The 15,758-nt window shown below is 43.4% G+C and overlaps 1 protein-coding gene across 2 annotated transcripts; it reads left to right on the top strand.

Moving 5' to 3' along the window:
• Positions 1-925: 925 nt before the first annotated feature.
• Positions 926-13,313, top strand: LOC110135272 (cryptic protein-like). 2 transcript variants are annotated; one of them, XM_070477062.1, is made up of 6 exons: positions 926-1,054; positions 1,338-1,387; positions 1,479-1,685; positions 2,741-2,855; positions 3,044-3,153; positions 12,989-13,313. In XM_070477062.1, the coding sequence occupies exons 1-6, from the start codon at positions 1,032-1,034 to the stop codon at positions 13,108-13,110; spliced, it is 627 nt and encodes a 208-aa protein (XP_070333163.1). In that variant the 5' UTR covers positions 926-1,031; the 3' UTR covers positions 13,111-13,313. The 2 variants fall into 2 exon arrangements, with proteins under 2 accessions (XP_070333163.1, XP_070333164.1); XM_070477063.1 differs by lacking the exon at positions 3,044-3,153 and having other exon boundaries at positions 12,989-13,068.
• The last annotated feature ends 2,445 nt before the right edge of the window (positions 13,314-15,758 follow it).

Here is a 15,758-nt window from a genome sequence, read left to right as displayed (position 1 = left end):
CCGCACATGAGTTCAAGTCCCAGTGAGGTGAATAGTTTTACTAGCAGGAGGCACTTACCTCTGTGCTCTGTGGTCTTCAGATACCCAGTGTAAGGCTTGCCTCATTGTGGGCCATATCACCCAGCACACTACAGCTTTCTTATAATATCTGTGCATTTCACATTTTTCAAATATCTAAGTGCCAAAGGTTTGGGACTTCAACTCAAAGCCTCAGTTGCCTCAGCAAAATATGGAGGGTAAAAATAGTGCCTCCCCTGAGGGGCCCTGTATTAAGTGGGTAATGAATATGATATAGTGATCATTATACTAGGCACAGAGAAAAGGCCTAGTTTGTAAAAATACGATGCATTCCCAGAAAGGAGGTGTTGAAATGTGTCTCTTTTATATTCATGCTCCCCATCTGAGGCTTGGAATCAAGCCAGCTGGTTCTTTTCCACACAGCAGCTCCCTTCTCTAGCTGGGCCCCTCACCATCTCCTCAGTGCAAGGAGTGTGCAATATAACATCTCTATTTCCACATGAAAACTTTTTGGTTCATGTTGAGGTTTTATTGATAATTTTTTGTTTTTTTCCAGGAAGGGAAAAGGCTATTGCCTTGTAGTCCCCAGTGTTTTACATTAGGGGTTGGCTCCTCCTGCTACTATCAGCACTGTAAAGTCTGCAGGGGAAGAGAACCAGCCTGTCTACACAGGCCCCGCCCCTGGCCCTAGCAGGGTATCATTGAGGGGATGGTCCCCGAGGCTCTGTGCTGGACCCTGCCTGTCACAGCACAGCCTTTGCCAAAGCCATTGCACAGCAGAACCCAGAGGAGACCGCATCGCTGTTTCTCACAGTTATTTAGAGGCCAAGATAGACAGCAGGAAACACCTGTGTCTTCTGCACTTATCCATCTTGCGTCCTGAGGCAGTTCTTCCGGTAACTGCAGTAAAGACACCTGCAAATACAAAAGCTGTTCAGACTCAGTCCCGTGGAATTGATCTTCAATGTATCCATGAGAGGAGCCTTTTTTATACCAGACGTGTCAGTGGGAAAATGACCTGGAGCCATTCTGTTAGGTAAGAACAAGAATCATTTAAGTCTTAGAGCCAAGAGGGGTGTTTAAGAACCTGGAATAAATTGCAATGCATGCTTAGTGTTGCTTCTCTTAAAGGGATGGGTACATGCTTGGCCTAAAATCTTTGTAAGGAATGACAACATTAATCAAAATCTACTAGTTACAAAATGATTGCATAATTATCTATTGTACATTAAATATATATTTATACATACATTTGTATATGAATGCATTACATTTTATACATATGTAAATTTCTGACTAAATTTCTTTAAATATTCTAGGCTTCTGTTTATGATCAGTTTGATATTACAGACCATCCCCATGGGAAACAGTAAGGAGCATTTTGTTTATATTCTCTTAGTTTTTATTGCATATTTGTTTGTCAGTCATTATCAGTCTCATATTTTCAATTAATTTTTAAGGCTGTCATACAGGGAAATATAAAATTAGTAGAGAAGAAAGCAGCAGTGGTAAAGCTCAGAAGTTCCAGCAGAAAACACTCAACTGGACCTTGAATAATTTAAGGGAGGAGAATGACAGCACAGAGGGCTGGAAGCCTCAGGGTTCATTCCCCTACTCCTTGACTTTCCAAGAGCTAAGCGGCAATGCTGCAGACAAAGGCCATCTCGGTCAGTGAACTCCGAGTGTGTGTGTGTGTGTGTGTGTGTGTGTGTGTGTGTGTGTGTGTGTGTGTCTGTGACTGTGTGTCTGTGTGTGCGCGCCTAGTGGGGATCTTCCAGACTTTCTCCTTTGTCTCCTTCCTTGGTAGGCAGATTCTTTACCACTAGGAAGCCAGAACCCTGAGTTTAGAATCGAAAAAAAAAAAAAAAAAAAACCCAAAACAAAAACTAGGATAAGTTAATAAAACGAGAAGTCCAATGAATAACATTTTACCATCTTTAAATATATACTATAAAGTAAAAGGATAAAGACACTATAAAGTATATACTTTTATACTATAAAGTAAAAGTATAAAGACAGAGGATGAGATGGTTGGATGGCATCACCTACTTGATGGACATGAGTTTGATCAAGCTTCGGGAGTTGGTGATGGACAGCGAAGCCTGGCGTGCTGCAGTCCATGGGGTCGCAAAGAGTCGGACATGAACGAGCGACTGAACTGACAGATTGATAAAGTAAAAGATATTTCCTAGTGAGGTGTTCTTTTACTCTGAAAAAAGTTTTAATATTTTATTGGTAAAACTTGGCTTTGGCTTTTAACTGGTTATTTTTCTGCAGGTCCAGAGCTATCCAAGCCCAGATAATAGCGGACCTTTGCTAGGCTTATCGCAGTCTCTCAGGCTCCAGTGGTAGATTTTTTTTTTTAATTGTTTCGGTGTCTTTGCACCCGTGGGTGGTCCCTGCTCTCTCGCCGCTCTCCGGAGAGGCCAGTCTGTAATCACTGTCTTGGGAAGTCACAGCCTAATTTTAACATATGAAAGGAAGGAAGAAAGAAAACGCTACTTGCAGGGGGCAGGGTTTCCCATCTGTCTCAGGGAGCCTTCCTGACCCGCCCGCACCCCTGGTAGTTTGTTTTTAATCCTTAAACTAACAAACAGGGTTTACCTGAGCAAACACTATTAGCAGGAAGCCAATTTTATTGCCTCCCCGAGGGGATCTCCCTCGGCCCTTCTGGGACGTAGAGGGTCCCGCGCGGAGCTGACCCCCGGTGACGCCCCCACAGGTGCACCTCCGCGGCCGAGCTGCTGCCGGAACGGCGGCACCTGCGTGCTGGGCAGCTTCTGCGTGTGCCCCGCTCACTTCACCGGCCGCTACTGTGAGCACGACCAGAGGCGCAGGTAGGCGCGGGGTGGTGCAGGCTGGGGGCACAGCGGGGCCTCCGGGGAGAGGAGACCGGGAGCCTGGGGGCACAGCGGGGCCTGCGGGGAGAGGAGACGGGGAGACTGGCGGCGGCGGCGGGGCCTCGCGGGGCGGGGCCGGGGGTGCGCGCGCCGCCTGCACTAACGCCAGGCCTGGGCTTCCTCAGCAAGTGCGGCGCCCTGGTGCACGGAGCCTGGACCTTCCGCGGCTGTCACCTCTGCAGGTGCGTCTTTGGGGCCCTGCACTGCCTCCCGCTGCAGACACCCGGCCGCTGCGGTAAGAAGAACCCGGCCCACCTCCTGTGCTCACAACCCACCCTCAGGCAGTTGCTCCTTTATAGGTACCGACCCGTAGAGATCTACCTGTGCCAAACGACAAACGAATGAGCGATCGGCATGGATTCATCACACGGGAAAGTCACATTCGTGGTGAATCACATAGTGTTTTATCATTATAGTCGTTGAAAAATTTATTCCTAGGTTTCCCATATCCTACTTGAGGAATTTAAATGTGATTTCCAAACAGTGTCCTTAAATGTTCTTTACAGAGTGCAGAACTTTGGAAGCACACAAGCTGGTAATTAGAGCCCTATCTGGCAGACAGGGTCAGTTCAGTTCAGTCTCTCAGTCATGTCCGACTCTTTGCAACCCCTTGGACTGCAGCATGCCAGGCCTCCCTGTCCATCGCCAACTCCCAGAGTGGACTCAGACTCATGTCCATTGAATTGGTGATGCCATCCAACCATCTCATCCTCTGTCGTCCCCTTCTTCTCTTGCCTTCAACTTTTCTCAGCATCAGGGTCTTTTCAAATAAGTCAGTTCTTTGCATCAGGTGGCCAAAGTATTGGAGTTTCAGCTTCAGCATCAGTCCTTCCAATGAACACCCTGGACTGATCTCCTTTAGGATGGACTGGTTGGATCTCCTTGCAGTCCAAGGGACTCTCAAGAGTCTTCTCCATCACCACAGTTCAAAAGTATCAATTCTTTGGTGCTCAGCTTTCTTTATAGTCCAACTCTCATATCCATTCATGACTACTGGAAAAATCATAGTTTTGACGGGGTACCCAAACTAAATGTCTAGGGACTTCTCTCCACTGGGCCGACACCCACCTTCTCAACTGTGAAATGTAGAGGGCGCCCTGGAGCAGGACAGGAGCAGGCCTGAATGGCCAGGTGCAGGGCTTCAAGGCCAGCCTGGCAGTGCTCCAGGAACCAAGGTACCTGGTAACCACAGCTCAGGCCTGCCACATAAATAAAAGTCAGTGGGGTGTGGACAACACGCAGGGTGAACACTTATTTGTGATGACTCTGAGCAGTTCCCAGCTCAATGCAAATGTTTTACTTGTAAAACTAAGGAACACGAATCTTCTGAGGTCAGAAAATGGACAAAATGCTCGGCTGCAGAGTCGTCATCTCAGGCAGGGACCAGAGACACAGGTATGACAGTTATAGCGTTTCCATGGCCTTTTCCCCTTTGCAGTAAGCTCTGGCTGGGATAGCAGTAAGGGACTTGGTTAATGCAGGCAGAGCTCTTCAGTCCTCTTTGTTAGCCCTGGGTGGGGTCCACGCGAAGGCCGTGGGCCTACTCTCCTTTTCCTTCTTGCACTATAGTCGACCCTGGGCCAATCCCACAGTGTAAGGGTGTGCTTAATGGTGGTACAGCCCTTCACCCCCACTTCACATCCCCTTGTCCACTGTTAGATTGCTGTAGAGAGGCAGCACTCTGGAGGGTGGAGCCCTTCAAGCCACCCTCCTGGTGGGGTTCCCTGGGTGGGGTGCCTGGTGGAGGAACACACATAATGAGTGCTCAGCTTCAGACCCATCTCCCTCCCTTCCTTTCTCCTCTGCAACCTGGGATAGGAGCAACATTCTAGTGACATTCTTGGTGAAGGTGCAGCCCGTCAGCCCCACTTCTGCCCCCCATCCTCAGCCAGCTCTGTGTGGGACCAGCGATGTGTGCTGGGGGTGGGGGGAAGGAGTAGGGGGTAGGGGGAAGGGGCGGGTGCGTGGTGGTGATTATAGTGCAATATACTTTTCCTTCCTCCCTCTCCTGTCAGGCTCTTCATTTGCTGGGCCTGTGCCACTGATTCAGTAGCTGGTCTTTGAATGACCCAGAGAAAGGAGGACACAAATTATGGCGTAAGCATCAGAATTGCGGACGGTGGTTGGTGCTGCTTGCAGTGATGTGGGGAAAGGCCTAGCTGTGATCATTTTCAGTCTTCTAAGCAAGGGCTTCCCTTTTGGCTCAGCTAGTAAAGAGTCTGCCTGCAATGCGGGAGACCTGGGTTTGATCCCTGGGTTGGAAAGTTCCCCTGGAGAAGGGAAAGGCTGCCCACTCTAGTATTCTGGCCTAGAGAATTCCATGGACTGTATAATCCACGGGATCTCAAAGGGTCGGACATGACTGAGCAACTTTCACTTTCACTTTCAAGCAAGGCCAGCTTGGGTTCTAAGCAGCAGAGCAGGAGCTAGGCTCCAGGATGTCTGCTCACATCCTGGAGAACATACAAGGCTGGGACTGCTGTCTGCCTAGGGCGATGACAGTGACTCTGAAAATGTGGCTTGTGCTCATCAAAGGTGAACCATCTCTCAGAGTAATTTGTCAGGTGCACTCTGTGACCCATTGATTGTGCATCAGGGCGGATGCCAGTGGTAGGGGCTGTGCTGAATGGTGGTTATGACCTGAGGATGACAATGATAATGGTAGCAGCAGTGCTGATAGATGATTATGATGTTGTGAGGATGACAGTCATCATGATAAGCATCTTTATTAGCCCTCAGTTTATTCCAGGGACTTTATATACTTAATCCCAGTCAATTCTTAACAAGCCTTTGAAATAAGTATTATGCTTTTTATATTTGAGGAAATTGAAGCTTAGAGTGGTTAACTTCTTCAGCTATGCTTTTTTTTTTCTTAAGAGATAAATTATCGTATTTTATAATAACATTTAAATTATTTTAAAATATAAATCAACATACAATAGTATGCTGGTATAAACATTGACATAATGATAATTAATATACAATTAATATTAATTGGAATAAAATTGCTACCATTCAGAGTACATAAGCACATCCCTGAACTATGTCAGACAGTTTTTAAAAAAAATGAGATAGTTCAGTTCAGTTCAATCACTCAGTCATGTCTGACTCTTTTTGACCCCAAGGACTGCAGCATGCCAGGCTTCCCTGTCCATCTCCAGCTCCCAGAGCTTGATCAAACTCATGTCCATGGAGTCGGTGATGCCATCCAACCATCTCATCCTATCATCCACTTCTCCTGCCCTCAATCTTTCCCAACATCAGGGTCTTTTCCAATGAGCCAGTTCTTCACATCAGGTGGCCAAAGTATTGGAGCTTCAGCTTCAGCATCAGTCCTTCCAATGAGTATTAAGGACTGATTTCCTTTAGGATTGACTGGTTTGATTTCCTTGCAGTCCAAGGGACTCTCAAGAATCTACTCCAACACCACAATTAAAAACCATTGATTTTTCAGTGCTCACCTTTCCTTATGGTCCAACTCTTGACATCCATACATGACTACTGGAAAAACCATACCTTTGACTCAATACACCTTTGTTGGCAATGTAATGTCTCTGCTTTTTAATATGCTGTCTAGGTTGGTCATAACTTTTCTTCCAAGGAGCAAGCATCTTTTAATTTTATGGCTGCAGTCACCATCTGCAGTGAATTTTATGATTACCATGTAGCATTATATTGGTTTCAGGTATACACAATGATTTGGTATTATATACAAATATATATAATTGAGAAATGATAACCATAGCAAACCTAGTTGACATCCATCACCATACAAACAATAATGACTTTCTTTTTCTTGTAATGAGAAATTTTAAGATCTACTCTCATTGTTGTTGTTCAGTCGCTCAGTCATGTCCAACTCTTTTCAACCCCATGGACTGCAGCATGCCAGGCTTCCTTGTCCTTTACCATCTCCCAGAGCTTGCTCAAACTCATGTCCATTGAGTCAGTGATGCCATCCAACCATCTCGTCCTCTGTCATCCCCTTCTCCTCCTGCCCTCAGTATTTCCCAGCATCAGTGTCTTTTCCAATGAGTCGGCTCTTCACATCAGGTGGCAGCTTTAACATCAGTCTACTCTCTTGGTAATTTTCAAATATACAATGCAGTATTATTAACTGTAGTCACCATCTTGTACATTACATCAGTTTCTTTTCTTTTTTTTTATTTTTAGATTCTACAAAAAAGTGAAATCAGCTGGTATTTGTCGTTTTTGTCTCAGTTATTTTGCTTCCCATAATGCCTTCAAGTTCCATCTATGTTGTCGCAAATGGCAAGATCTCCTTCCAGACTTTTCCTATAATTTTTAGTGTAAAATAAATATTCTTCGTAGTGATTTTTTTACACTGAAATTTTATTATGGATATAATTAGAACTCTTATTGGTAAAGCTACATTTTTTATTGAATTTTCTCTGAGCCACTGAGTAGATTTGCCCTAAATATGTCTTTTTTTAAATTGAATGAAAGATTTTTTCAATTCTATAGTGTTTTCTAAATTTTTTGAAGTCTCACACACATGATTTCACATAATAGTCCTTTTATTTTCTGAATGCTTATATTGCCCCTTCCCTCTTTCTTCTCTCCTCTGGCAAGCACTAGTTTGTTTTCTGTACCAGTGAGTCTGCTTCCTTTTTGTTTTATTCAATACTTTGTTGTGTTTTTTAGATTCCGCGTATAAATTCTACCATTCAGGATTTGTCTTTCTCTATCTGCCATTTGACTAAGAATAATACCCTCCAAGTCCATTTATGTTGCTGAAATCACAAAATTTCGTTTTATGGCCGAGTAGTATTCTCTCCTGTGTGTGTGTGTGTGTGTGTGTGTGTGTGTGTGTATCACATCTTCTTTATCTATTCAACTGTTGACAGACACTTAGGTTGCTTCCATACTTTGACAATTTTGAATAATGCTGCTATGAACATTGGAGTGCATGTATCTTTTTGAAGTAGTGTTTTGGGGTTTTCTGGATGTATACCCAGGAGTGGAACTGCTGGGTCATATGGTAATCCTATTTTTAGTTTTTTGAAAAAAAACCTGAAAATACTGTTTTTGACAGTGGCTATATCAATTTATGGAGAAGGCAATGGCACCCCACTCCAGTACTCTTGCCCGGAAAATCCCATGGATGGAGGAGCCTGGTAGGCTGCAGTCCACAGGGTTGCTAAGAGTCAGGCACAACTGAGCGACTTCACTTTCACTTTTCTCTTTCCTGCATTGGAGAAGGAAATAGCAACCCACTCCAGTGTTCTTTCCTGGAGAATCCCAGGGACAGAGGAGCCTAGTGGGCTGATATCCTATGGGGTCACACAGAGTCTGACATGACTGAAGCTACTTAGCAACAGCAGCAGCATACCAATTTACATTCCCATCAATACTGTAGAAGGGTTCCCTTTTATCCACATTCTCAGCAGCATTTGTTATCTGTATTCTTTTTGATGATGCCCATTCTGATAGGTAAGAGATAACATCTCATTGTGGTTTGGATTTGCATTTCCCTAGTGATAAGCCATATTGAGCATCTTTTCATGTGCCTATTGGCCATCTACATTTACTCTTTGGTAAAAGGTCTGTTCAGTTCTTCTGTCCATCCCTTAAATCTGGTTTATTGTGAGTTTTTTTTTTTTTTTAAATACTGAGTTGCATGAGCTGTTTATATATATTGGATATTAATACCTTATATGTCATATCATTTGCAAATATTTTCTCCCATTCAGTAGATTGCCTTTTTGTTTTGTCGATGGTTTCCTTTTCTGTGCAAAAGTTTTTATATTTGATTGGATTCCATTTGTTTATTTGTGCTTTTACTTGCTTTGCTTTAGGAGACAAATTCAAAAAACACTGCTGCAATTTATGTAAAAGAGTGTTCTACCTCTGTTTCCTCTAGGAGTTTTATTGTATCCATTCTTCTGCATAAGTCTTTAATCCATTTTGGGTTTATTTTTGTGTATGGTATGATGTTAGGGAATTTTCTAATTTCATTCTTTTACATGTAGTTGTCCAGTTTTCCCAGCACTGCTCATTGAAGAGACTGTCTTTTCTCCATTATATAATCTTGTCTCCTTTGTCATAGATTAATTGATCATTTATTAATGGGTTTATTGTGGGCCTCTTTAAGAATATTTTGGATAGTATTATTTAGAATATTGAAAATTTGACCACATTGTAAATCCAATAGCAGAATAATAGGTAAGTAAATGTTTTAATTCCTTTAATGGAATTTTATGATGACTTTGAAGAGTATATAGAAGATAGAATGGAAAACTGTATTTCCAATATAATTCTAATGTGAAAGGACACAAATGGATGGGGGAATCACAAATATTGGGTTGGCCAAAAAGTTCCTTTGGTTTTTTATAACATCTTATGGAAAAATCCAAACACTTTTTAGCCAATCCGAAAGATAAAAAGTATGCTACAGAATCAGGGTCCTTTGGCTCCTCTAGACACCTAAAAGCCAGAGGATCTCCAAGTGCCCTCTTTACTTGACATTCTATGGGTCCACGTACAAGAGACTTTCTTAATCCCAATATAATATCTCCTCAAGGACATATTTTTCATTCTGTTTCAGAGGAACATTGTTTATTCTCCAGTTTCCTCATGTAAAATGAAGATAATCTGCCCTGCACTTTCACACAGATATTGAAGAATAAAATTTATGCAAAACAGTCTTATTTGTTGATGTGAGCTGTTTTGTAATTTTTCTCTTCCATGACCTAAAATAATGCTCTGTGTATAATAATTCTAAATAAATATTAAATGGATGACTGTTGACCTTTTAGTTCCAGATATAGTGCCAAAGAAGAAACACCATAAAGGCCATTGCCTACTATAATATTACATTAAAACAATCTATTTTCAGTATTCTATTAATAAATACAGTATATTTTATACAGGTAAATATCATTCTACCATTTTCTTCATTTACATTTGTTAATTTTGTGTTTAAAGAGGAAGTTTGGCATAATAGAAAAAGCATGGGAAATCCCCAAAATACTTGTTCAAATCCCGAAATACTTGTTGTAATGTTTACCATCTTTATAAACTGTGCTTCAGTCTCACAGCAGAAATAATTTGCCCCATAGATTTGTAAAGATGAAAAGGCCCTATACCTGTTTTATATTATACATAAAATAAAATATTGTTGCATTATTGTCACCATCAACAGTATTCACATCAGTACAATGAGTTAGAAAAAATTGCTTCATAATCTAGCACTTATATGCAAATTTACCAAAATGTGTTTTTTCAGGTTGTGAGAAATATCCTCTATACACATTAATTGGTGAGCATTGCTAGGTTAAAAAAAATCAAGAAGAATGACAGCCTTGGAGCTAGCAGTCCTTAAATCAACCCATTATCTCCTTTAACTGAGAGGGTGATTCTTCCTACATTTAACCCAAAGAATTAAGTATTTCTTTAGCATCAAGAACCAATATGTTCTAAAATTTAGAGTCTAAGTAATGACACAGTGAAGAAGCAATTTAGAACTTCTTCAGAGAGAAACAGATCATGTAAATGTCAGATTGGGGTCAGGTCAGACCTCACCTCATCCTTCAAACGCAATTTAAAAAGTACAGTTCTGTCGCATAGCAGACAACCAACCAAACAGCAAGCAAGTGAACGTCTGCAGGCCGGAGCCAGATTGTGGACATGTTGAAAGGATGGCCTTCCTAGGTCCTGGCCCCAGTTGGCTGTCAGCCGAGGGCATGCTGACTGGGAGAGAGCAGACCCTTTGTCAAATCCCTCTGGAACATACTCCCGTGATAGATGTCATTTCAGTGGGGTAGCTTCTCTGGGTGTCACGACAGGAGAGAAAGCAGTTTGGTTTTCCAAGGGCATTCAGGGGTGTCTGTAAACTGGAAAATTTGGGGAATGCTAGCTCTGGACCTCATATTGAAGTATGATTTTATCCTCACCCAAGGTGGTCTCCAAACTATTTTTAAATCACCACTTAGTGGTGGTGACATGTGCCACATGCTGAGCATTCACAAATTTGATTTCACTTCTATCTTCCTTTTCACACATGCTTAAGACTAAAGTAATGATAAAAATCTCTGCGATGTGTAAGTCTAAAAAGAGAACTTCTGGTAAGTATATAATTAAAACCCCATGTTATAGTATATCATCATTGGTAGCTGAGTCTCCTTTTTGGCAGGAAATAAAATAATGATGGGCTTCCAGGTAGCGCTAGTGGTAAAGAACCTGCCTGCCAGTGCAGAAGATGCAGGAGATGTGGGTTTGATCCCTGGGTTGGGAAGATCCCCTGGAGGAGGGCATGGCACCCCACCCCAGTACTCTTGCCTGGAGAGTCCCTTGGACAAAGGAGTCTGGTGAACTACAGTCCATAGGTTCGCAAAAAGAGATTTGGACATGACTGAGTGACTTATCTCAGCAAAAATGATGATAGGCCACAGAACCATTGATTTTGTAGGTTCCAATAAACAGTGAATGTGAATAAAGCTCATTTTAACTTTTCCTATCGATATATAGTGGAATTTCTAATATTTTCTCTCTTAGCTCAGTGGGTGACCTTGGGCCCCTTAGGAGGGACATTGCCTGGTGCTCACAGCCCGTTTGGTGACCCCTGCTTGAGGGACTGGCTCATAAAGCTGACTCTAACAATGGCTTTTGAGTTCATATGCAAGAAAAGACTGCCAACAGGGTCTGAATCCTCTCTGTGGTCAGCCTGTTCCCTTTCACCAGGGGAAAAATCAACAGTGAAGCTCAGTATGGGCTGACCTGTAGCTGCTTCTCACACTGAGAGCACCTGTTGTATCATCAGCTTTTCTGGAGCTTCCTCTGAGCCTGCATGCTAAGGCTTCTGTTTTGTGGGGTTCTCGTACCCTGGAACAACCCTCTCCCATGTGGGGTGATGTGGGGAATGGTGCCCAGGTCTGCAGTGGGCCTGCCCTCAGTCTTGGGCTGAGTGTGGCCTCCTGGCCGTGCTCACCAGTCACCTGCAGAAAGAGGCAGGGCAGGTCTCTGCTGCGGGGGCTTGTCTTTGTCTCTACTCATTAGCTTTTGATGGTTCAAGCTGACCATAGGTTTTGGCGTTCAGAAGGCACTTTCTGGCGGAATCCTAGAGGACAGGGCTTGGCAGGTTTGTCAGGGGGAAGCGCAGGCTGGCCTCTGCCAAGCAGCCTGGGGAAAAAGTCCCTGTAAGTTGGGCCTCTGTATGCTTCCCTGCCCAGCCGGTCCCACGTCCAGCAGATTTGCTTGGGAGACTACTTAGTGGCATTGGTACGCCTGCCTACAGCCATACCTGTGGGGCTTTGTCGGTTTCCCATGGTAACCCTTCACCACCGGGGAGTTTAGCCAACACCCTTATCTGGTCTCACTACCCCAGAGATTCCCACTCAACACCTCTGGGGTGGGGTCCTGGCTATAGAGAAAGCCAGGCCTACTGAGTCTGGGGCTCAGAGTGAGGCCTGCAGTGGAGGAGCCACAGTGCCTCAGTGGGGTGGTGAGCACGCCAGCCGGGGCACAGTCCCCAGTGCTCCGCAGCTCTGCCTCGTTGTTATGTCCTTTGTGAGGATGTCCACCATTGACTGTAGGAAAGGGTGCTTTCCTCCTTTTTAATAAGTGGTCCCTAGCCAAAGAAATAGTGTTAGATGACAACAGATGGATGCAAGCTGTTTTATTTTATTCAGGATCCACTAGCCTGAATTGCTAAATGATGGTATAGTACTCTGGACCACCACCTTGGTTAGCTCACGTGCCAAATGAGAAGGGCTGAAGGACTATTTCTTTGTGAGCCTTAAAAGCAGCAAACAGACTCTCCTTCAGCTCTCCAGGTTACATAAAAATCCCTCTGTTTCCAGCTGCAGTGAAAGGAATGTCCAAGCTAAAGGGAAGCACATCTCCCTGGAGCTGTGCTGTGTTCTCTACAGCTGGTGCCCACCCATGCTCTGTGCTGCCCCCAACGTGGCCCAGTCCACAGGGCAAGGCCCAGTAAGGAGGCCCAGGCAGAAAAGAGCCTTTCCTTGAGCAGGTGCAGACATTTCTAGCTCATTCTCTTAAAGCAGACCTGCCACAGCATGTCTCATAACTCTCTCGGGATTTTTTTCCAGACTTGAAAGACTTTCTCACCTCACACTCTAATGGACCTAGAACCCAGCTCACGTGGAGTGTTCTCCTCCTCCTGTCCTGCTTCCTTCTGAAATCCATCCTCAGTGAAGGGGGAGCCTGCTGATCAGACCACATTTCACCCACCAGAACCAGAACTATTCCTGGCCTCCCAGCGTGGCTGAACCATATGGTGCTGCATGGGGAAGCCAGGGATTGTGTGTCCTCTTGCATTGTCTATGTTGTATGTAATAGGCTGGTTTCATTTCTTATAAACTAGAACATTAAATGAATATTTGTAATGCTTAATAAACTTTTTCATGAAAGATCCTTTATTGCTTTCCTAGTTATTTCAAGGTACAGTAAGTCTCCCACATACAAACAAGTTCCATTCTAAGAGCATGTTTGTAAATCCAGTTTGCTTGTAAGCCCAGCAAAGTTAGCCTAGGTACCAAGCAAATACAATCAACTATGTAGTAATAGTCTTTAAATACTATTCACACAAATAATACATAAAAACAAACACAAGAAGTAAAGAAAATATTTTTAATCTTACAATATAGTCACTGCTACATCACCACTGCTTTTATGCTTGCTTCTGGACATCTTGGGTTTAAAATATAAATACTGTATTACTGTACTCTATCAATGCAGGAGACCCCAGTTTGATTCCTGGGTTGGTAAGATCTGCTGGAGAAGGGAAAGGCTACCCCACTCCAGTATTCCTGGGCTTCCCTTGTGGCTCAGCTGGTGAAGAATCCACCTGCAATGCAGGAGACCTGAGTTCGATCCCTGGGTTGGGAAGATTCCTTGGAGAAGGGAAAGGCTACCCACTCCAGTATTCTGGCCTGGAGAATTCCATGGACTGTATAGTCCATGGGGTCACAAAGAGTCGGACACAACTGAGTGACTTTCACTTTCACTGTACTCTATAAAGTACTATACAGTGAAGAACACAAAAGCAAAACCACTTGTAGAGAATGCATGTGCTTGACAATGTACGCCAGACCCTCAAAATAACATGATTGGACATGTGAACACATATTCATGTCTTTGAAACCTGACAAAAGTTTGTATGTAGGGGACTTACTGTATATGACTAGATGTGCAGGAGTAAACACTAGAGGCTGGGACCTATTCAGTTGGAATCTCTGATAATTCAGAGTAGACCAAACATGTGGCCCTCAGGTAACAGCTCCCTTTTACACACTCCTTGAGCCCCACACATAGATTCTGTAACACTTGACATTATTTATTTGTTCACTCAGTCTCTTCACAAGTTCTAAGCCCTGGGGGGCAGGGACAGTGCCACATGTGTGTCCCCAGCACCACTATGCTGTGAATGTGGCAAGGAGCAGATGCCAAAAAATGTTCCATAGACAGAGAAAGGAGGGCAGGAAGGGGAGGGAGCCATGGCTGGAAAGGGCAGCTAGGCATCCTACCTCCTTTTCTCCAGCTTCTAATAATGACTCAGTTGTGACATGCTTTTAAGACAGTTAGCACTTTTTGGAATTATCACCAGTATCTCCATAAAATGGAACTCTTTAAGTGGACCAAGAAGTCTGTTTTCCTACCTATCACACAGAACTTGGGAGTTAGGTGTTTCTCAGTTGGATCTGTCAAATACATTAGCTCTCTATTGATTAAACACAGCCCTATTTGGACAGATACCATAACTAAAAATCACAATAATGAAAACAGGAAGATTATTGCAAATTATTCAGTCAAACAAATCAATGACTAAAATATGAGAGAGAAAAAGACTCTGGGATAGACAATACAGCCTGAATTAAATTAATTGATCAAAATATTGGTATTTTATAAACCTTGTAGAAGTTCCTTTAAAATATTCAAAGCTGAATGCAATGCAAAGGCCATCTCAGAGCTTATTGTGCATGTGATATAAAGCTATATATCCTGAAGTGATTTTTGTGGACAGAAAAGTGGCTTTCAATCAACACTGAAACCTCCCTGCCCAGAGGGAGTTATCCCAGTGCACTACACATACAGCTAAGTAGAGAGTTCTGTGTGAACACTGAAATAGGATCTTTGCTGAGTTAAATGGGCTTCTATTTTTGGGCTTCCCTGCTGGCTCAGACAGTAAAGAATCTCCCTGCAGTTGAAGATACCTAGATTCGATTCATGGATCAGGAAGATTTTCTGGAGAAGGGAAAGGTTATCCACTCCAGTATTCTTGCCTGGAGAATTCCATGGACACAGGAGCCAGAGAGGCTACAGTCCATGGGGTCGCAGAGTCAGACACAACTAAGCAACTAACACTTTCACTATGAATACTGTGGAAAATTCTTAAAGAGATGGGAATACCAGACCACCTTACCTGCCTCCAGAGAAACCTGTATGCAGGTCAAGAAGCAACAGTTAAACTGGACATGAAACAATGGGCTGATTCAAAATTGAAAAGGAGTATGTCACGGCTGTATATTGTCATCCTGCTTATTTAACTTCGATGCAGAGTATATCATGAGAAATCCTGGGCTTGATGAATCACAAGCTGGAATCAAGATTTCTGGGAAAAATATCAATAACCTCAGATATGCAGATGACACCACCCTAATGTCAGAAAGCAAAGAGGAGCTAAAGAATGCTTGATGAAGGTGGCAAAGGAGAGTGAAAAAAGCTGGCTTAAAACTCAACATTCAAAAATCTAAGATCATGGCATCTGGGTCCAGCACTTCATGGCAAAGAGATGGGAAAAAGGTGTAAACAGTGACAGATTTTATTTTCTTGGACTCCAAAATCACTGTGGGCAGTGAC

Source organism: Odocoileus virginianus, chromosome 15 (genome assembly GCF_023699985.2).
Source record: "Odocoileus virginianus isolate 20LAN1187 ecotype Illinois chromosome 15, Ovbor_1.2, whole genome shotgun sequence".
In the NCBI taxonomy this organism is placed as follows: domain Eukaryota; kingdom Metazoa; phylum Chordata; class Mammalia; order Artiodactyla; family Cervidae; genus Odocoileus; species Odocoileus virginianus.
Note: the sequence above shows the minus strand (reverse complement) of the source record. Positions and strands in the feature narration are given on the sequence as shown.

Excerpts from the sequence above, each read along its gene's own strand:
- LOC110135272 (XM_070477062.1), top strand. The coding sequence starts at position 1,032 with ATGACCTGGAGCCATTCTGTTAG. Across the intron at positions 1,388-1,478 it reads GACCATCCCCATGGGAAACA|GCTGTCATACAGGGAAATAT; the intron begins GTAAGGAGCATT and ends TTAATTTTTAAG. Across the intron at positions 3,154-12,988 it reads GCAGACACCCGGCCGCTGCG|ACTTGAAAGACTTTCTCACC; the intron begins GTAAGAAGAACC and ends ATTTTTTTCCAG.